This window comes from Ranitomeya imitator, chromosome 5 (assembly GCF_032444005.1).
Source record: "Ranitomeya imitator isolate aRanImi1 chromosome 5, aRanImi1.pri, whole genome shotgun sequence".
Lineage (NCBI taxonomy): Eukaryota > Metazoa > Chordata > Amphibia > Anura > Dendrobatidae > Ranitomeya > Ranitomeya imitator.
In genome coordinates this window covers 399,161,833-399,184,032 of record NC_091286.1, presented here as the reverse complement: position 1 = coordinate 399,184,032, position 22,200 = coordinate 399,161,833, and the positions used below count along the sequence as shown (strand labels likewise).

Below are 22,200 nucleotides of genomic sequence, written 5' to 3'. Positions count from 1 at the left end.
ATCATCTATCCGTAGGATAGCAAATGACTTGCTGATCGCTGGGGGTGTTTATTGTGAGAAAAGGTCTAGAAGTCATGGAAAGAAAGGTCTGTCGTATAAGATTCCAACATGGCCAATCTTTATATTCTGAAAGGAAATAAACTGAAGCCTAAGGTGTCTTGCAGCTGTTTATTCCCTTCGATCTACTGAGAACATGTGCATGTTTGGCAGTCAGGTGTGCACAATAATAACAGTATTATACACATGTATAATGGCGGGAGGAGGGATAGCTTTTGGCTGACCCATGTAAGATGTAAGGCCAGCTTTGAGATGTAATCGGGTGAGTGGACAGTCAGGAAACCCCCAGAAGCCCATTCTCAATTAGCTGAACGTTTAGACATACCGCTGATGACCGGACGAGAGTAGAACACCTCATTCATTTCATTGGGTGATCGCATCATTTGTGTTCATCAGTAACACATCGCCCCGTGTATGAAGGTCATGTGCTGAGTGCTGCCAATAACATGATACTGCATGACAGAACGATGACATGAGCGATCGCTCTATCCCCATCTTTGTGAACAAGAGCCAAAAAAGTTGCTTATAGTTGATCAACACTTCATAATGGGGAGTTGACGGGCAAAATTCGTATTGTATGTAACTAGTGGTAAAATGCGACCACTCAACCCGGCATCCAGCACACATGGACATGCGTGTGAAGAACTCCGCCTCAATGCCAAGGGCTGACGTCAGTAAGATGGTTGGAGTTCATAGCCGTGGAACTCCCGTCTCCTCACTGACGTAACTGCTCGGTGCCTGAGAAATTTAGGTCCAAACGTAAAACGTACAAAACTCAATTATGTTTCCTCAGTTTGGGTTCTTTTCATCTGGCTTACGAATACTCATGTAAAATACTAACCAATATGCGGCTGTGGAAGTAAGGCTGTAAAACTTGTGGAATTTTTTTTGCCTAAATAGGTTCACAGTTAACAAAAAACTTATGCAATTCAGAAGAAAGCAAAATAACACAAAAAAACTGCATATGTACATACACTAGAATAGAGCTTAGAAAAAGATTTCCCCCGCCCTTCCTATTCTATGTGCTAGCCGAACCAGGATAGGCTTGATTACAGCGGCCATCATCCCTGTCCCGGCATCCTGGATGACTATTCTGTTTACTAGCCACCACAACGTCATGATGTCATGTAAGCTCTGGTTTCTAGGCCTCATGCAATGTCACGCCACAACTTGACAACACTGGGGGGCCTAGTCTGCCCTCGAAACACCCTGGGCGATGGACTGAGGAAGCCATGTGTAGAAGTGAAGACGTTGCACCAGGGCAGCACAAATCAAATCAGGAATTTCCAAATAAATTCCTTTAAGGGGAATTATTGGATACAATCCCTTATGGCTTCACTGTATGCAATTGGCCAGCTCTAGGAATTGTCTCCATAATGAATACTCAGGATATCGATCTGATTGTAGGTAAAATCTTTGTATTTAAAGGGAACCTGCCATGCTGTTATTCTCGGCAATTCGTGTGACATTGCTGTAAAATGTGACTGCTGCACCCAATCAGCAGCGACTGAGTGGCTGCAGCGTTCACGGGACACAACAACCTCATGTGACCCGCCTAGAATAGTAGCACCAACATCATAGGAACGCCTTGGCTGCATGATGTCATCATTATCACTTGTTTATATGTTATATTTGGCCTTGATGTGATTAAGCAGGGGCTGTCTACAAGTGGTCAACCCCTTTAAGTTAATAATACCCAGTCTGATCAGATGCAAGGAGTCCTATTAATTAATGCAAATACGCACGTTATCTTACTTAACTGCATTGAAAAATCTGGTTAGTCTGATGGGCACGTTTATCAAGTTATCCTTTCCTTTTCGGACACCCCTGCATATCTCCAGTATGGTTTCCTGTTGATTAATCTGGCAATATGTAAATAAAGGAAGATCTAAAAATCACATAATATTGATATACAAAATATAAAAAAAAAAAGTTTGGGTCCTTAATCTAGAAATCTGATATTCTAATTTAATCAAGTTTCCACCACATAGTAGCTCTGTGAGGTATACAACATAAATTATTAACCAAATGGTAAATAATTAATAGAAACATTAAGGGTGACGTTAAGTCAGAAGGGACCAGAAAGTATTTTTACTGTAAAAATGGATAATAATTCAGCTACAGGAAATCATTACAAACCCTTTCTGCCAATCATTTAGTAAAGTCTCTTCCATTGGGAACCACTGATGAAGGCACCGACGTGCAAAACACTTGGTTAGACATGCTTTTAATGACATGAAGGCCTTATGACAATTAAATAAAAAATAAATCATATCGTAAGCACTGCAACATAACATTAAGGTGAGTTCAGACATGGCAGAATCAATCTGCTGTGGATTTTCGGTTACGGTACATGCTGATCTGCTGTGAACTGGCCTAAATGTCATTTCATTGGAAAAGGTGAAATCTGGGATGAAACCCCATTGCAAACCTCTGATAAGGAGCAGGTTTAATTAAAGTGCAGCGAGGCCTCGTATCCGAGGGCGTTCTCTCTTGTATACTGTACAGTTATTTGATGGGGCTTTTCAGGGTGAAATCTAGTAGTACATACACTGATGAGCTCAGAAAACAAGACATTCCAAACAAAGCAAAACATCATAGAAAATATGGGATTCTTCTAGAATGTATTTATGAGACTTATTTAAGGGGTTGTCTCAGCATATCCTAATGATGACTCCCATTTGATATGCAAATGAGTGTGTAAATCTTAAGATCTTAAGCCTCTGTCACTCCAGCTCTATTTCTTGCCCAAAGTCTCCTCCTGCTTAACCGACAGCCTCGACGCTGTGTGACTTCGGGGAAAGAGGCCATCAGTCAAGCAGAAGGCAGCTGCACTGGGCGGGTAATAGAGCTGGAGTGACAATGGCTTCAGATTTGCAACTGGTTCTTCAGCTTCATTTGCATATCAATTCAAATGCTTATTTCTCATTAACGAAGGAATGGGGGATTGGCATTGTAAAGGCATTGCTGGACTTGTCTTTGTAAGAGCTACATGCACATATAAATAATTAGGGTTATGAAATCCTGCCTCCAGAGTTGTTCTAAAGTGTCATCTTTGGGGACACATGGCTCCCCTGCCTCCCGGCTTCCTGCATGGTTGCGCAGGTAGACTATACTGTGCACTCTCGGCAATGCAGCAGCATGGAAGGAGTGTAAAATAAGGGCATTAGCCTGCAGATAAGGGGTTAATCTGCAGGTTAATAGCGCTCTGACACCGTACGGTGCCGACACAGAGAACCTTGCTTCTGGGAGATTAACTTTATTCCCCTCGGCTGTATTTGGCTTCTAATCGTAGGGGTGATTACAGTCACCACTCAATGTATAAAGAGCAGCGGCAATGACTGACAGCAGGCTCAGCATTAGTGCCGGCTATCAGTCAGTGCTGGAGGTGCAGCTACAGCCACAGCTCTTTATACACTGGGTGGTAACTGAAACCATGCCAGCACCACACCTATGACTAGAAGCCGAGTGGTGTGGGGGAAAATAACGTTCATTTACTCCTGGCAGCGGGGCTCTCAGTGCCGTACGGTGTCAGAACGCTATTAACCTGAGGACTTACCCCATATCTACAGGTTAATACTGTTATTTTACATGACATGTTCCCTTTAAAGATGGCCGGATGGTGCGCTCCAGCGATCCGGCCAGCTTTCCTTCAAGCTCTTTTAAAAAGCACTTTGCATGTTCTCGAGAATGGAGAGGATTAAACTTGCAGAGTTGCTTGTTTTTACACACACTTTGCAATTTCAACCATTATTGATTTTTAGACAACCCCATTAAGCCTAGAAAATACCTGTGAAGTTATGTTCACACAATTTTTTTTGCATTTTTTTTCTGCAGCCAAAATGTTACAATAAAACGCAGGTGTTGCTGCTATTTTGGTGCAGATTACGTGTGATTTGCCTACAGAACAATAATAAAAAATAAAGCTAAAACGCTGCATGTGAACATCTTCTGGGGTGAATGAAATACAGTTATATGAAAAAGTTTGGGCACCCCTATTAATCTTAAGCTTAAAGGGAACCTGTCACCCCGAAAATCGCGGGGGAGGTAATCCCACCGGCATCAGGGGCTTATCTGCAGCATTCTGCAATGCTGTAGATAAGCCCCCGATGTTACCTGAAAAAGGAGAAAAAGACGTTAGATTATACTCACCCAGGGGCGGTCCCGCTGCTGGTCAGGTCGGATGGGCGTCTCTGGTCCGCTGCGGCGCCTCCTATCTTCTTTCCATGACGTCCTCTTCTGATCTTCAGCCACGGCTCCGGCGCAGGCGTACTTTGCTCTGCCCTCTTGAGGGCAGAGGATAGTACTGCAGTGCGCAGGCGCCGGAAAGGTCAGAGGCCCGGCGCCTGCGCACTGCAGTACTTTGTCTGCCCTCAACAAGGCAGAGCAAAGTACGCCTGCGCCGGAGCCGTGGCTGAAGATCAGAAGAGGACGTCATGGAAAGAAGATAGGAGGCGCCGCAGCGGACCGGAGACGCCCATCCGACCTGACCAGCAGCGGGACCGCCCCTGGGTGAGTATAATCTAACGTCTTTTTCTCCTTTTTCAGGTAACATCGGGGGCTTATCTACAGCATTACAGAATGCTGCAGATAAGCCCCTGATGCCGGTGGGATTACCTCACCCGCGATTTTCGGGGTGACAGGTTCCCTTTAATGTTTTAGAAAAATTGTTTTTTTGCAACAGCTATTTCAGTTTCATATATCTAATAACTTTTGGACACAGTAATGTTTCTGCCTTGAAGTGAAGTTTATTGTACTAACAGAAAATGTGCAATCTGCATTCAAACAAAATTTGACAGGTGCATAAGTATGGGCACCGAGTTTGCATCTCGGCTTTGGGAAAATGGCCGCCGCGATCTCTAATGCGCACGCGCGGCATCCCGCGGCCATTTTCCTGAAGCCCCGTGCAGCAGAGCACTCGATCTGCGCACGCGCGGCCCCAGGAAGATGGCCGCCCCCACTGATGCAAGGGATTACAGCGCAGATCGCGCGCTGCTTGTTCGCCACTACGCCACCAATGTAAAGCTGAGGAAGAACCAGCGATGTCACCACGCCCTCCCGACCTGACCAGCCTGATTGACAGGCGAAAACGGCGACTTTGGTAAGTTATATCTCAGCATAGGTGGGGAATCGGGGTACACTACATACACTATAGGAACACACAGCGCAGGCCCTATTTAACAGTATTTATAGCTCAATCTCAAAAAACGGGGTGACAGGTTCCCTTTAAAGTGGCCACTTGCAAGTTGTTCTCCTGTTTGAATCTCCTCTGAAGAGTGGCATCATGGGCTCCTCAAAACAACTGTCTAGTGATCGATCTGAAAACAAAGATTGTTCAACATAGTTGTTCAGGGGAAGGATACAAAAAGCTGTCTCAGAGATTTAACCTGTCAATTTCCACTGTGAGGAACATAGTAAGGAAATGGAAGAACACAGGTACAGTTCTTGTTAAGGCCAGAAGTGGCAGGCCAAGAAAAACATCAGAAAGGCAGAGAAGAAGAATGGAGAGATCAGTCAAGGACAATCCTCAGACCACCTCCAGAGAGCTGCAGCATCAACTTGCAGCAGATGGTGTCACTGTGCATCGGTCAACTATACAACGCACTTTGCACAAGGAGAAGCTGTATGGGAGAGTGATGCGAAAGAAGCCGTTTCTGCAAGCACGCCACAAACAGAATCGGCTGAGGTATGCAAAAGCACATTTGGAGAAGCCAATTTTTTTTTGGAAGAAGGTCCTGTGGACTGATGAAACCAAGATTGAGTTGTTTGGTCATACAAAAAGGCGTTATGCGTGGCATCCAAAAAACACAGCATTCCAAGAAAAAACACTTGCTACCCACAGTAAAATTTGGTGGAGGTTCCATCATTCTTTGGGGCTGTGTGGCCAATGCCTGCACTGGGAATCTTGTTGAAGTTGAGGGACACATGGATTCCTCTCAGTATCAGCAGATTCTTGACAATAATGTTCATGAATCAGTGACAAAGTTGAAGTTACGCAGGGGATGGATCTTTCAGCAAGACAATGATCCAAAACACCGCTCCAAATCTACTCAGGCATTCATGCAGAGGAACAATTACACTGTTCTGGAATGGCCATCCCAGTCCCCAGACCTGGATATCATTGAACATCTGTGGGATCATTTGAAGAGTGCTGTCCATGCTCGGCGACCAACTGAACTGGAATTGTTTGGTAAAGAGGAATGGTCAAAAATACCTCCATCCAGGATCCAGGAACTCATTAAAAGCTACAGGAAGCGACTAGAAGCTGTTATTTTTGCAAAAGGAGGATCTACTAAATATTAATGTCACTTTTCTGGTGGGGTGCCTATACTTATGCACCTGTCAAATTTTGTTTGGAGGCAGATTGCACATTTTCTGTTAGTACAATAAACCTCATTTCAAAGCAGAAACATTACTGTGTCCAACAGTTATTAGATATATGAAACTGAAATAGCTGTTGCAAAAAAAAAAAATTTTATAAAACATTAAGCTTAAGATTAATAGGGGTGCCCAAACTTTTTCATATAACTGTAAGTTCATCAACAAGTTCTATGTAACCCAAAATGATGACATTGAAAAATATATCTCATTCTGTAAAGAAAAGAAAAATTATCCTAAACTCGGATCATAGCGTCCGGTTTTCTCGGAAGAGGAGAAGATAGGGAAAAAAAAAATTCTCCATCTCCTCCATTCTTTCAGTCCATGAAAATAAGACCCTATTTGGAGCTTTCCAATTTTTCCCACGGACTCACTGACTTGAATAGCCGAGTGCGATTCGAATATCGGATGCAAATCAAGCATGATGCGATTTTATCCTTGGATGGACTCTATCCAAGGAATAAAAGTTGGGCATGTGCACAGCCCCATAAGAGAACATTGGTCCGAGTGCGATCCGATGTTTTGTCAGATCGCACTTGGACAGAAAATACAGTAATAGGAGCATGAGCAATTGTGATGGCAGATTCCCTTCAAATCCTAATGCACAAATCCACTAATGTGCATCCAAGGTGAACGACATAACAGAATGTCAGAACACTGAATATGGGGTTACAGTCAACATAATCCTTTTGTCAAACCTCAGGTGTTTCCCAGGCCATTAAAACCACTCTTCTCCTCGGTAGTCAGGGAAATTGGTATTCAGTTTCCTTATCAATGACTTATGTACTGGATATGTATAGCCCCAAAAAAAGATCTTACCAAATAAACCTGAGGATCAAATAACCAGGCAATATAAAGCAAACAGACAAATGGTGCATTACCCAAGACTGGTGTTTTTTACATGCACAACATAAGCTGATTTTCTGCACCTACTAAGTAAATTACCATATATACTCAAGTATAAGCCGACCCCCCTTAATTTTGCCACAAAAAACTGGGAAAACTTAATGACTCGAGTATAAGCCTAGGGTGGAAAATGCAGCAGCTACCGGTAAATGTCAAAAATAAAAAAAGATACCAATAAGAGTAAAATTAATTGAGACATCAGTAGGTTAAGTGTCTTTGAATATCCATATTGCATCAGGAGCCCCATATAATTTTCCATAAAGTTTATGATGGCCCCATAAGATGCTCCATATTAAAATTTGCCTCATATAATCCTGCATAAAGGTTAATAATGGCCCCATAAGATGCTCCATAAAGATATTTGCCCCATATAATGCTGCACAAACCTTGATTATGGCCCCATAAGATGCCCCATACAGACACTTGCCCCATAAGATGCTCCATACAGACACTTGCCCCATTTGCTGTTGCTGCGATTAAAAAAAAAAATAAAAAAAATCACATACCTCTTCGTCGTTCAGGCCCCTGGCACTTTCAATATTCACCTGACTTCGTTCCGGCGCCGCTCCCTCTTCAGCGTCTTCTGCACTGACGTTCAGGCAGAGGGCGCGCACTAACCACGTCACCGCGCCCTCTGACCTGAGCGCCACTGCAGAAGACGCTGAAGACGGAGCGGCGCCCGGAACGGGGAGCAGGTGAATATCGCGCAGCGCTCCCCCTCCCCATTATACTCATCTGCTCCTGGCGCGGTCCCTGCAGGTCCCTGGCTCCCCGGCGCCGCAGCTTCTTCCTGTATGTACTGAGCGGTCACCGTTACCGCTCATTACAGTAATGAATATGCGGCTCCACCCCTATGGGAGGTGGAGCCGCATATTCATTACTGTAATGTGCGGTACCATGTGACCGCTCACTACAGAAAGAAGCTGGGGCGCCGGGGAACCAGGGACCTGCAGGGACCGCGCCAGGAGCAGGTGAGTATAATTACACAGCCCCCGCTCCCCCTCCCCTGCCGACCCCTGGGTATGACTTGAGTATAAGCCGAGAGGGGGACTTTCAGCCCCCAAAAATGGGCTGAAAATCTCAGGCTTATACTCGAGTATATATGGTACATTATTTGCGAATTTTATACATTTTTTTTAATCAAGATTTTGAATCTGCCTTTTTGTCTCTTGTTGGTGTTTCATCTTTTATGCAAAGATACTTTTAGGCGTTTGGCTTTGATAAAACTTTATTGATACTCTCATATGCAGATTACATGATATTTTGATGCGCTTCTGCTGCTGAAACGCACTGCAAATCTCTGGTAAAAGTCTGCACATGAAACATAGCGTACCTGCAAGAGAAACTGACATGTTGTGGATTTGAAACCCGCACGGCAAGTCAGTTTATGCTGCGTAGAAAAAAAAAATGCTGCGTTGAAAAAAAAAAAAAATAGGACAGGATTCATGAGATTTCTATAAATCCCTTCCACTTTACTGGACGTGTAGGACATTGTGCTTTTGATGCAACGAAAGCACACAGCGTCAAAAATGCACTAAAAACTCATCATGGGCACAAAGCCTAAACTGTTGAAAGTTACACCAAAATGCGTATTCATGGCTCAGATGTGAGGTCATAAATATGTGAAAAAAATGCAGCAGTTTAAATAATGGAAAGTAGGAACACACTCCAGACTTTATTGCATTTATTGGATTAACTTTAACTCAGAGTTCAGATTAAAGAAGCACTCCTCCTCATCCCATCAGAGTTTATATCCTCTTAATACAATGCAGTCATCATATTATATTGCACTGTGTACTCACAATTTCTCATTTTGCCTTTCTTTCCAGGTAATTTTTCTCTTTTTCTACACAGAGCAGAGCACCAAAAAAAAAAAAAAAATGAAATGGAACCTGTCAGCAGGATTGTGCACAGTAACTTACAGACAGTGTCAGGTTGGCGCCGTTATACTGATGAAAATTATGCCTGGGTGATGAAATCCGTCTTGTGGTTGTTGTTTAGTCTTTATTTTCAGTTAATGATATGCCCGTGCTCGGGGCGGCCTGTGGGGGGGGTCTTCATGTGATGCTCTGATTACATGTTCATAATGCAGACTGCTGACAGGTCAGTGATCCCCTCAGTGAACTGCCCCCCTCAGTGAACTGCCCCCTAGTTTGCATAATGAATATCTGTATATACTTAAAAAAAATAAATAACCTTCTGCAGGCAGGTGCCAGCCGTGGCACCTGTTGTGAAGATTAATCGCATGTTTCATGTACCAAAAATACATTTTCTTCATGTTTTCAAGCAAGGAAAAAAAAAATCAGTTTGAAAATGGTGCCCGCCGCACCTGCGCAGTTGCTGCCATCGGTGTCTAGCTGTGATCAGATAGCTGCTACTGCGCATGCGCCGGCGGCGCCATCTTGCTGGAGAAAATATTCTGGGAAGTTCCCAGGCTCGAGTTCATATGAGGACATCCAGCAGAGGGCGCATCACCGCAACTCAAGGTAACTACAGGTCATTTCCCTGCATTCCATTCATTCGCTGGGTTTTTACAAGCAGGGGCGGTTGCATTAGCAGGCTTCTGCTTGTAAAATTAGTTAACCCTTTCAGATGGATTTACAGCGTGGGACTTGACTGATCGTCGGAAGGTATATAATATTGTTTGTTTTTTTAACATTTGTTCCAGGTGACAAGGGTGTTCAGGTGGATTACCAGTATAATAAAATATTACAACAACCTGTGTATTTATTTCATTAAAAGACTTTTTAATAATGTGTGTCTGTGTTTTTTAACCATTTCATACTATTGGATTAATAATGGATAGGTGTCATAATTGACGCCTCTCCATTATTAATCTGGCTTAATGTCACCTTACAATAGCAAGGTGACATTAACCCTTCATTACCCCATATCCCACCGCTATACAGGAATGGGAAGAGAGTGGCCAAGTGCCAGAATAGGCGCATCTTCCAGATGTGCCTTTTCTGGGGTGGCTGGGGGCAGATGTTTTTAGCCAGGGGAGGGGCCAATAACCATGGACCCTCTCCAGGCTATTAATATCTGCCCTCAGTCACTGGCTTTACCATTCTGGCGGAGAAAATTGCGCGGGAGCCCACGCCAATTTTTTCCGCGATTTAACCCTTTAATAGCTAGAGCGCCCAAATTTTGCACATACACACTACTAACATTAGTAGTGTGGAATATGCAAAAAAAAAGGGATATGAGATGGTTTACTGTATGTAAAGAATGTCTCATATCATGTCGGGTTTGTGAAGGAGATAGCAAAAGCCGGCAATTGAATTACCAGCTTTTCTCCTATCTAGCACTTTATGAAATATCAATATATATATACATATATGTGTCTCTCATTATATATATATATATATACACACACACACCCCTATACTATGTGTAGACATTTATCTTCGCTATTCTGTTCTAACCTGTCAGTGTGATTTTACTGTACACCACACTGAATTGCCAGCTTTTCTAGAGAACACCGCTGCGTATTTCTCGCAAGTCACACTGTTGGTCCGTGTGTAATCCGTATTTTTCTCACCCCCATAGACTTTCATTGGCGTATTTTTTGCGCAATACGGTGACAAACGCAGCATGCTGCGATTTTCTACGGCCGTAGAAGACCGTATAATACAGATCAGTAAAATACGGCAGATAGGAGCTGGGCCATAGAGAATCATTGTACCATATGCAATCCGTATTTTCTGCACCTCTCATACGTCCGTAAAACTCGCTAGTGTAAGGCCGGCTTAATACTTGGTTGCACAACCTTTAGCCAAAATAACTGCGACCAACCGTTTCCGGTAACCATCAAGGAGTTTCTTACAATGCTCTGCTGGAATTTTAGACCATTCTTCTTTGGCAAACTGCTCCAGGTCCCTGATATTTGAAGGGTGCCTTCTCCAAACTGCCATTTTTAGATCTCTCCACAGGTGTTCTATGGGATTCAGGTCTGGACTCATTGCTGGCCACCTTAGAAGACTCCAGTGCTTTCTCTCAAACCATTTTCTAGTGCTTTTTGAAGTGTGTTTTGGGTCATTGTCCTGCTGGAAGACCCATGACCTCTGAGGGAGACCCAGCTTTCTCACACTGGGCCCTACATTATGCTGCAAAATTTGTTGGTAGTCTTCAGACTTCATAATGCCATGCACACGGTCAAGCAGTCCAGTGCCAGAGGCAGCAAAGCAACCCCAAAACATCAGGGAACCTCCGCCATGTTTGACTGTAGGGACAGGGTTCTTTTCTTTGAATGCCTCTTTTTTTCTCCTGTAAACTCTATGTTGATACCTTTGCCCAAAAAGCTCTACTTTTGTCTCATCTGACTAGAGAACATTCTTCCAAAATGTTTTAGGCTTTTTCAGGTAAGTTTTGGCAAACTCCAGCCTGGCTTTTTTATGTCTCGGGGTAAGAAGTGGGGTCTTCCTGGGTCTCCTACCATACAGTCCCTTTTCATTCAGACGCCGACAGATAATACGGGTTGACACTGTTGTACCCTCGGACTGCAGGGCAGCTTGAACTTGTTTGGATGTTAGTCGTGGTTCTTTATCCAACATCCGCACAATCTTGCATTGAAATCTCTTGTCAATTTTTCTTTTCCGTCCACATCTAGGAAGGTTAGCCACAGTGCCATGGGCTTAAACTTCTCGATGACACTGCGCACGGTAGACACAGGAACATTCAGGTCTTTGGAGATGGACTTGTAGCCTTGAGATTGCTCAGGCTTCCTCACAATTTGGTTTCTCAAGTCCTCAGACAGTTCTTTGGTCTTCTTTCTTTTCTCCATGCTCAATGTGGTACACACAAGGACCCAGGACAGAGGTTGAGACAACTTTAATCCATGTCAACTCCCCATCGACTAGTCACAGCTCTCATTTACATATCGTAAACTGACTTTAGAAATGTTTTTTCTAAAGATCTTTTTATGTGTGTAATGTAATAAAGGGGCTGTAAGGCAGGGGTGTCAAACTGCATTCCTCGAGGGCCGCAAACCATGCGTGTTTTCAAGATTTCCTTAGCTTTGCACAAGGTGCTGTAATCATTATGTGTGCAGGTGATTAAATTATCACCTGTGCAGTACAAGGAAATCCTGAAAACATGACCTGTTTGCAGCCCTTGAGGAATGCAGTTTGACACCCCTGCTGTAAGGGGTATGTGCACACGATCCAGAAGTGGCAGTGCTTTGGATGCAGTGCATGTTCACTATTTCCAAAGCTCTGCAGTCTAGTGAATGCAAGTGAATCCGCATTTGATCACTGAACCGTGCGGATTCACCGCGTCCAATACATTCTTTTGATGTAATTTCTGCTGCAGAGACTAGCGTCTCCACAAGAGAAATTAACATGCTGCGGTCTGGAGAGACGCGCCGCATGTCAGTCTCCGCGGGTGAGCCGTGGACGTCTGTGTACGCATAGTAGACATGGGATTTCTTGAAATCTCCTCCACTATGCTGTAAAGGTACCGTCACACTAGACGATATCGCTAGCGATCCATGACGTTGCAGCGTCCTGGCTAGCGATATATTGTCTTGCTGGTGGACAACATGATTCTGGCCATGTGGCCGTCCTGTCGCTTTACCTTCCAGTAGTTCATTATAGTTATTTTCCCACTGTAACCATACACAGTAGATGTGTGTAAACTGTATGATCCTTCAGCCGATAGCTCTCCTGAATCCGCCATACACAAGAACGTGCACGACTGTGTGCTCTATAAAGCCGTGTTCACACGTTGAGTATCTGGTGAGTTTTTTACCTCAGTATTCGTAAACCAAAACTGGCTTTGGGATTCGGAACTCACGCCAAGCAAATGATGTCAGACAAGTGTTTAGTGATCGATACATGAAACATGGTGCACGGTGTTCACACAGAACGATGACTATATAGGACTTCAATTTCCAAAGGAAATGGTCCTGTGCATAATATATAGACGAAGAAATCTGCTTTGGATGGGGGGGGGGGGTCTTCTGAAGGACGTTGCTTAAGTCCCAAAGAAAACTCCCACATGGCCTGTTATCTAGCCTGCTGCAGATGCCCAAACAGTTGTTCCAGTCTTATCTCTTAACTTGCAATTTAGTGCAAGTAGAAACCATTCTGCATGAGTGTCAGATATATTACCAGCCTAGGACACAAAGGGGAAAACTCACAAAGTAGAGAATGAGAGCAGGCTTAAGCCAAGAACACACGTAGAGGAAATGCCACATTTTTCTGCACCAAAACACACAATAAAAATCTTTTGACTATTGTGTTTTTTGCGGCATTTTCTCCTTCATTTGATGCATTTTTGGTTTCAAGTTTTTTAATGTAGTTTTTTATACTACACCAAAAACGGGTTTTTTTAGAATTTTTTCAAGCTCTTCACATATAGAGAAAGCACGCAAGCACGCACAGTTCAACAGTGTCTTTTATTGCACAGTGGAGTTTTTCAAGAAGTCACATCTGCTTACACAGTGAAACGCAGAAGATTTTCTGCAACATTAACACAGAGGAAAAACATTCACACAAAGCTTTTTTTTTTGTTATTCTGCATGAAAACACAGGCTGTAGCCAGAAAGCAGTAGCATTTTTGCATGTATTTCTGAGGAGTTTTCTTTACACTTCTTTTGGTGCTAATGGAAGCGTTTTTAATGCATCGCCCCTGCCAGAGACGTCACTAGTCTCTGTACGCCGGGTATTCCGACACTGCTCTGTTGCCGATTCGTGACTGCTGATCTGAGCCGGCCACAGACAGCGCGCAGTCGCTGTACACGTTGCGCTAGGACTAGCCCAGTCATTGAAAAGAGCGTCACTGAGGACAGCAGCCTCTACCCCTTCATGATGCTTCCTTTGAGTATCCCATTCCCAGCATGCACCGGGATTCTCAAATAAGGCGTCACCAAAAGGGAAGTGGAAAAAAAAAATAGAAAAGCCTTTAGATGGTGAAGGGAGAAATGGATTTAGAATTTTTAATTCAAGTATATTAGAAAGTAATTTAGATTATTGCATTAAATAGATAGGGATTTAGGAGGAAAATTAATTTGGACTTCTGACCACCCCCTTAACGACATCAAGCGTAATAGTACGCCGATATCAGCGTCCCTCCCTTTGATGTCGGTTCCAGTGGTGAGCCCACATCTTTCCCGGGACTGTTTTGGACAGCTGACATGTGCTTGCAATAGCCGCAGGTGGAATCGCAATCCACAGCGTCTATTAACTAGTTAATTTCTGCTGTCAAACTCTGACAGCGGCAATTAAATGGCGCTTCCGGCAATCGCGCTGGAAATACGCACACCGGTGACCTGCATCACGTGATTACAGATCACCGATGTGTCGGCATGACAACCCAAGGTCTCTGGAGCAAGTCAGAATTTCTGCAAGATATAGGTGATCTGAACATCGCCTCTATGTAGCAGAGCTGATCGGGTTATGGCAGCTTCTGGTCTCCTATGGAGGCTATTGAAGCATGCCAAAAGTAAAAAAAAATGTTTTTAAAAATATTTTAAAAAATGAAAAAAAAAAATATATAAAAGTTCACATCTCCCCCCTTTTTCCCCATTCAAAATAAAACAAAAATAAAATCAAACATGCACATATTTGGTATCGCCGCATTCAGAACCACCAGATCTATAAAAAAAAAAAGGATTAACCCGATCGCTAAACGGCGTAGTGACAAAAAAGTTAAAACGCCAAAATTATATTTTTTTGGGTCGCCGAGACATTGCATTGAAATGCAATAACGAGCGATCAAAAGAACGTATCTGCACCAAAATGGCATCACTATAAACGTCAGCTTGGCACGCAAAAAATAAGCCCTCACCTGACCCCAGATCACGAAAAATGGAGACGCTAAGGGTATCGGGAAATGCTGCAATATTTTGTTGTCTTTTTTTTAACAAAGTCTGGAATTTTTTTTCACCACTTAAGGAATCTAGACATGTTTGGTGTCTATGAACTCGTTATGACCTGGAGAATCAAAATGGCAGGTCAGTTTTAGCATTTAGTGAACCTAGTAAAAAAGCCAAACAAAAAACAAGTGTGGGATTGCACTTTGTTTGCAATTTCACCGCACTTGGAATTTTTTTCACGTTTTCTAGTACAAGACATGGTAAAACCAATTGTGTCCTTCAAAAGTACAACTCGACGCGCAAAAAATAAGCCCTCACATGGCCATATTGACGGAAAAATAAAAAAGTTATGACTCTGGGAAGAAGGGGAGCAAAAAATGAAAATGCAAAACCAAAAAAAGCTCCGGGGGGTTAAGCCTCACACACAAGTAAATGATGGGTTCCACTGGTAAATTAGTGCAGTGCTGCTCCCATAGACTTCTACAGAGGCCTACTGTTTCCCCAATTTCATACAGAACCATATAGTGCTTTTTATGTTTCCAAAAGAATGCTATGCGGCAGGTCGGCATTATCGTGCGCGTATTATTTGGATTCTTCCTTTCACTGTACCAGCCACGCACAGTATGTCACTTGCAATGGTTTCTTACAGGAGGATGCTTTGGAACTTAACTTTAAAGGGAACCTGTCACCCCGAAAATCGCGGGTGAGGTAATCCCACCGGCATCAGGGGCTTATCTGCAGCATGCTGTAATGCTGTAGATAAGCCCCCGATGTTACATGAAAAAGGAGAAAAAGACGTTAGATTATACTCACCCAGGGGCGGTCCCGCTGCTGGTCAGGTCGGATGGGCGTCTCTGGTCCGCTGCGGCGCCTCCTATCTTCATTACAAGACGTCCTCTTCTGATCTTCAGCCACGGCTCCGGCGCAGGTGTACTTTGCTCTGCCCTCTTGAGGGCAGAGGATAGTACTGCAGTGCGCAGGCGCCGGAAAGGTCAGAGGCCTGGCGCCTGCGCACTGCAGTACTTTGTCTGCCCTCAACAGGGCAGAGCAAAGTACGCCTGTGCCGGAGCCGTGGCTGAAGATCAGAAGAGGACGTCATGGAAAGAAGATGGGAGGCGCCGCAGCGGACCGGAGACGCCCATCCGACCTGACCAGCAGCGGGACCGCCCCTGGGTGAGTATAATATAACGTCTTTTTCTCCTTTTTCAGGTAACATCAGGGGCTTATCTACAGCATTACAGAAAGCTGCAGATAAGCCCCTTTAAATTCTCTTTGTTCAACTGTAAGGCCAGTGTCACACTAGCGAGTTTTACGGACGTATGAGAGGCGCAGAAAATACGCATTGCACACGGCCCAATGATTCGCTATGGCCCAGCTCCTATCTGACGTATTTTATGGTGTACAGTAAAAATCACACTGACAGGTTAGAATAGAATAGCTAAAATAAATGTCTGCACATAGTATAGGGGTATATATAACGCATCAGGTATTCTAGAATATGTATGTATGTATATAGCAGTCACATAGTATATAGGACAGGCCACGTAATATATAGGAGCCATGTAGTATATAGCAGACAAATACTATGGCCTGTGCTATATACTATGTGGCTGCTATATACATACATATTGTAGAGTACCCGATGCGTTAATACAGGCCACGCAATATATAACAGTGGCCACACAGTATATAACACAGGCCACGCAGTATATAGCAGCCACGTAATATATAACACTGCCCACGAGTGTGTATATATATATATATATATATATATATATATATATATATATATATCTTTAAGGGGCATTAACATCCTGAACAGGTCACTCAACAGGATCCACAGTATGTCATGCTATGCCGGACATGTTACCGCTACTGCAACTCAGGAGGCGTGCGGCTTCATTCCCAGTAAATCCATACAGATATTTACCATTGCAGGTTTTGCTGCCACCTTCACATCAGCAAAAATGTCCCCAATCCACGTACACTAGGGGTCACAGACCACACCAGCTGCTTGTGCAAGGCCCACCCTACTAAAAGCTAGGAGGCATGGAAGAACCTTTTATCCAGAAATACTATTTGTACCAGCCCTAATGTAAATGAACTGCCCAAACCATCCAGAAACTGATCGGTACCACCCGGGACAAGAGACCCTACATGACCCGCTACAGAGAACTCTGCAGCTTCTCCCCATGTACTGAGGATGGCCCAAGCCGTGAGATTTCCCTGAATCGTCTCCTCCAACCACAAAGCCACTAACAGGATACATCAAAGTAACAAGTCACAAAGTGGAAACAACGAGCAAATGAGTCCTAGTCTAGAAAGTCAGAAGGGCAGGAGCTGGCGAGCCTTGTACTGTTATAGTAAGTACACCCCGTCCTGGCATCCATGTGCCACTGCTGTAACTGGCACAACACGGGAAGGCCCTGTGCCATTTTACTTGGGTCCGCTGCACCCTGGTATTGCAATTGTATTGAGGCCCATTTAGACAGGTAAGCATCTCTGTTTTTGGTTTATTTACAACCCCAGCCTGACAAGGGGAGCACAGCCATGTGGAGCGGGTCTCCTGGGCACTGCCAGGAGTAACACATGAGCTGCCAGCCAAAGTCATCATCTCCCTCTGTGCCCCAGGCAGGAAAGGGTGCTGCATGTTGTGCCTCTGCTGGCATTGCTTAGTGTAAACTGCACACCATTAGCTGGGAAAACACAGCTGACCCAGAAGGAGAGACTGCTAGAAATACATGACAAGCTCGCTGCACCAGTGACCCAGCAGCGCCGACTTGGGCTATGTGCACACGATGCAGATTTTGCTGCGGATCCGCAGCAGTTTCCCATGAGTTTGCAGTTCAATGTAAACCTATGGGAAACAAAAAACGCTGCGCATATGCTGCGGAAAAACTGCACGGAAACGCAGTGGTTTACATTCCACAGCATGTCACTTCTTTCTGCGGATTCCACAGCGGTTTTACAGTTGCTCCTATAGAAAACTGCAGTTGTAAAACCGCAGTGAAATGCGCAGAAAAACCGCGGTAAATCCGCAGTAAATCCGCAGCGGTTTTGCACTGCGGATTTATCAAATCTGCTGCAGAAAAATCCGCAGAGGACCAGAATACGTGTGCACATAGCTTAAGGCTACCTTCACACATCAATTTTTTGCCGTCAGGCACAATCGGGCAAATTTTGAAAAAAAAAAAAAAAAAACGGATCCGGCATCCATTTTTTTGCTCACACAGACTTGTATTAGCGACGGATTGCGACGGATGGCCTCACGTTTCATCTGTTGTTCGCCGGATCCGTCAAAAATTGCTTTTCCGGTGGCTGGAGACAACGTACATAGGAACGTTTTTTGTGTCCGTCGATTAAACGGACAGCCATCCGTCATTTGCTAGAATGGAAGCCTATGGTGCCGGATCCTACAAATGATGGAATCCGGCGACGGATTTCGGGTTTTTTTTTTTAACTGAGCATGCTCTGATTTTTTTAGGATCCAATTAGCGGGATCAGCTAGTCGGATCCATCAAAAAAAACATCAGTTTTTCACAATCTGCGACGGATCCATATTATTTTCAACATTCAACGGATTGTGACTGATGGCAAAAAACTGATGTGTGAAAGCAGCTTGGGCAACAGGCACGGCAGCGCCGACTAAGCAGCATGCACAGCAGCGCAGACTGGGCAACAGGCACAGCAGCGCCAACTAAGCAGCATGCACAGCAGCGCAGACTAAGCAGCATGCACAGCAGCGCAGACTGGGCAACAGGCACAGCAGCGCCAACTAAGCAGCATGCACAGCAGCGCAGACTAAGCAGCATGCACAGCAGCGCAGACTGGGCAACAGGCACAGCAGCGCCAACTAAGCAGCCTGCACAGCAGCGCAGACTGGGCAACAGGCACAGCAGCGCCAACTAAGCAGCATGCACAGCAGCGCAGACTGGGCAACAGGCACAGCAGCGCCAACTAAGCAGCATGCACAGCAGCGCAGACTAAGCAGCATGCACAGCAGCGCAGACTGGGCAACAGGCACAGCAGCGCCAACTAAGCAGCATGCACAGCAGCGCAGACTAAGCAGCATGCACAGCAGCGCAGACTGGGCAACAGGCACGGCAGCGCCGACTAAGCAGCATGCACAGCAGCGCAGACTGGGCAACAGGCACAGCAGCGCCAACTAAGCAGCATGCACAGCAGCGCAGACTAAGCAGCATGCACAGCAGCGCAGACTGGGCAACAGGCACAGCAGCGCCAACTAAGCAGCATGCACAGCAGCGCAGACTAAGCAGCATGCACAGCAGCGCAGACTGGGCAACAGGCACAGCAGCGCCAACTAAGCAGCCTGCACAGCAGCGCAGACTGGGCAACAGGCACAGCAGCGCCAACTAAGCAGCATGCACAGCAGCGCAGACTGGGCAACAGGCACAGCAGCGCCAACTAAGCAGCCTGCACAGCAGCGCAGACTGGGCAACAGGCACAGCAGCGCCAACTAAGCAGCATGCACAGCAGCGCAGACTAAGCAGCATGCACAGCAGCGCAGACTGGGCAACAGGCACAGCAGCGCCGACTAAGCAGCATGCACAGCAGCGCAGACTGGGCAACAGGCACAGCAGCGCCGACTAAGCAGCATGCACAGCAGCGCAGACTGGGCAACAGGCACAGCAGCGCCGACTAAGCAGCATGCAAAGCAGCGCAGACTGGGCAACAGGCACAGCAGCGCCAACTAAGTAGCATGCACAGCAGCTCAGACTGGGCAACAGGCACAGCAGCGCCAACTAAGCAGCATTCACAGCAGCGCAGACTGGGCAACAGGCACAGCAGCGAAGACTAAGCAGCATGCACAGCAGCGCAGACTCGGCAATAGGCACAGCAGCGCAGACTAAGCAGCATGCAAAGCAGCGCAGACTGGGCAACAGGCACAGCAGCGCCAACTAAGCAGCATGCACAGCAGCACAGACTGGGCAACAGGCACAGCAGCGCAGACTAAGCAGCATGCACAGCAGCACAGACTGGGCAACAGGCACAGTAGCGAAGACTAAGCAGCATGCACAGCAGCGCAGACTCGGCAACAGGCACAGCAGCGCCAACTAAGCAGCATGCACAGCAGCGCAGACTGGGCAACAGGCACAGCAGCGCAGACTAAGCAGCATGCAAAGCAGCGCAGACTGGGCAACAGGCACAGCAGCGCCAACTAAGCAGCATGCACAGCAGCACAGACTGGGCAACAGGCACAGCAGCGCAGACTAAGCAGCATGCACAGCAGTGCAGACTCGGCAACAGGCACAGCAGCGCCAACTAAGCAGCATGCACAGCAGCGCAGACTAAGCAGCATGCACAGCAGCGCAGACTGGGCAACAGGCACAGCAGCGCCAACTAAGCAGCATGCACAGCAGCACAGACTGGGCAACAGGCACAGCAGCGCAGACTAAGCAGCATGCAAAGCAGCGCAGACTGGGCAACAGGCACAGCAGCGCAGACTAAGCAGCATGCAAAGCAGCGCAGACTGGGCAACAGGCACAGCAGCGCCAACTAAGCAGCATGCAAAGCAGCACAGACTGGGCAACAGGCACAGCAGCGCAGACTAAGCAGCATGCACAGCAGCACAGACTGGGCAACAGGCACAGCAGCGCAGACTAAGCAGCATGCACAGCAGCGCAGACTGGGCAATGGGCGCAGCAGCGCGGACTGGGCAACGGGTGCAGCAGCGCAGACTAAGCAGCAGACACGGCAGCGCAGACTGGGCAACATGTATACATGGCAGAGGTGACTGTGTAACACACACAGTACAGCAGACTATGAAACACGCAGCAGAGCTAGATATGTAATATGTAGCAGAGATGGATACATAATCCGGAGCAAAGCTGGATATGTAGCACACAACAGAGCTATACATGTAGCAGAGCAGGATACATTATACGCAGCACAGCTGGATATATGTAATATGTAGCAGAGCTGGATACATAATATGTAGCAGAGCTGGGTATGTAGTAACACAGAATCACACATTTCCAAATGTACGGACATTTCTGTCACAAGCTGGACCTGGCTCACTGGCCATAGATAGAGGCTCAGTGGGTAGCTCTGCAGCGCTGGGGTCCTGAGTGTTCTCCCAGTATTGGGTGGGTTTCCGCCCACACTCCAGACACATACTGAGGGGAATGGAGAGTGTGAGCCCTATGGGGACAGCGCTGCGGAATCCGGTGGCGCTACATCAGTGAGCACAGTGCTCTCCCACTAGCGGAGCTCTGCACATCTGTGTGCCCTCCCGGTGCCCGGTTACCTGGGGGTCCGGCGGAGCCTGCCCTTCTTCATCAGGTGTCTCTTCTATGAGAACTTTGCTCTTGTTCAGCTTCCACATGTCGCCACTGCGGGTCCCGGGCCTGTGTGCGGAGAGGGGAGAGTCACAGCGGGCACAGAACACCGGAGCCGGGAAACTTCACACGGGGCACAGCGGTAACTCCATCCTAGAAACAAGAGCCCAGCAGCGGCTGGGGGAGGGGCGCGGGGGCGGGGTCACGGGGAGGCAGATAACACCGGCAGATACCATAACAATGAATGGGCTGGGGGGAGGCGTGACGTCACGGAGTCAGCCCCTCCATCAGCTGCTGTGTCACCTCTAGCTCACCAACATGGCGTCTGCGGAGGCCGGGGGGCGGGGAGCAGCGCCTGTCCTCACCCGATCCCCCCTATATATCGCTACCGATGCTGCCCGCCCCACAATGCCAGCAGCGCCCCCAGCCGGCAGAGTGAGTCTCGTGTCGCCATGGTTGCAGACTACAATCCCCGGGTAGTCGGGTCCTGCTGCCTCTCCATGTACCTGGTCACCTCGGTCACATACTCCTGGCTGCCGTCAGGACTCAGGGGCAGCTTCTCTACAAAAAGCACAAATCACAAGTACAGTCATGGCCGAAAGTGTTGGCACCCTTGAAATTATCCCAGAAATTTAAATATTTCTCCTAAAAAATTATTGCAATTACACGTTTATTTCCTTTGTCTGAAATGTAACAACACAAAAGAAACAGAAAGAAGGTAAACTGGATATAATTTAATTTAAA

The 22,200-nt window shown here is 46.2% G+C and overlaps 1 protein-coding gene across 2 annotated transcripts in view; it reads right to left on the bottom strand.

Moving 5' to 3' along the window:
• Positions 1-21,783, bottom strand: part of TDRP (testis development related protein) — a 130,899-nt gene extending 109,116 nt beyond the window's left edge. For both annotated transcript variants that reach the window (XM_069726923.1, XM_069726924.1), the window contains exon 1: positions 21,426-21,783. In XM_069726923.1, the coding sequence (XP_069583024.1) occupies positions 21,426-21,503 (78 nt within the window). In that variant the 5' untranslated portion in view covers positions 21,504-21,783. The remainder of the gene's footprint in view (positions 1-21,425) is intronic.
• Between the last annotated feature and the right edge of the window lie 417 nt (positions 21,784-22,200).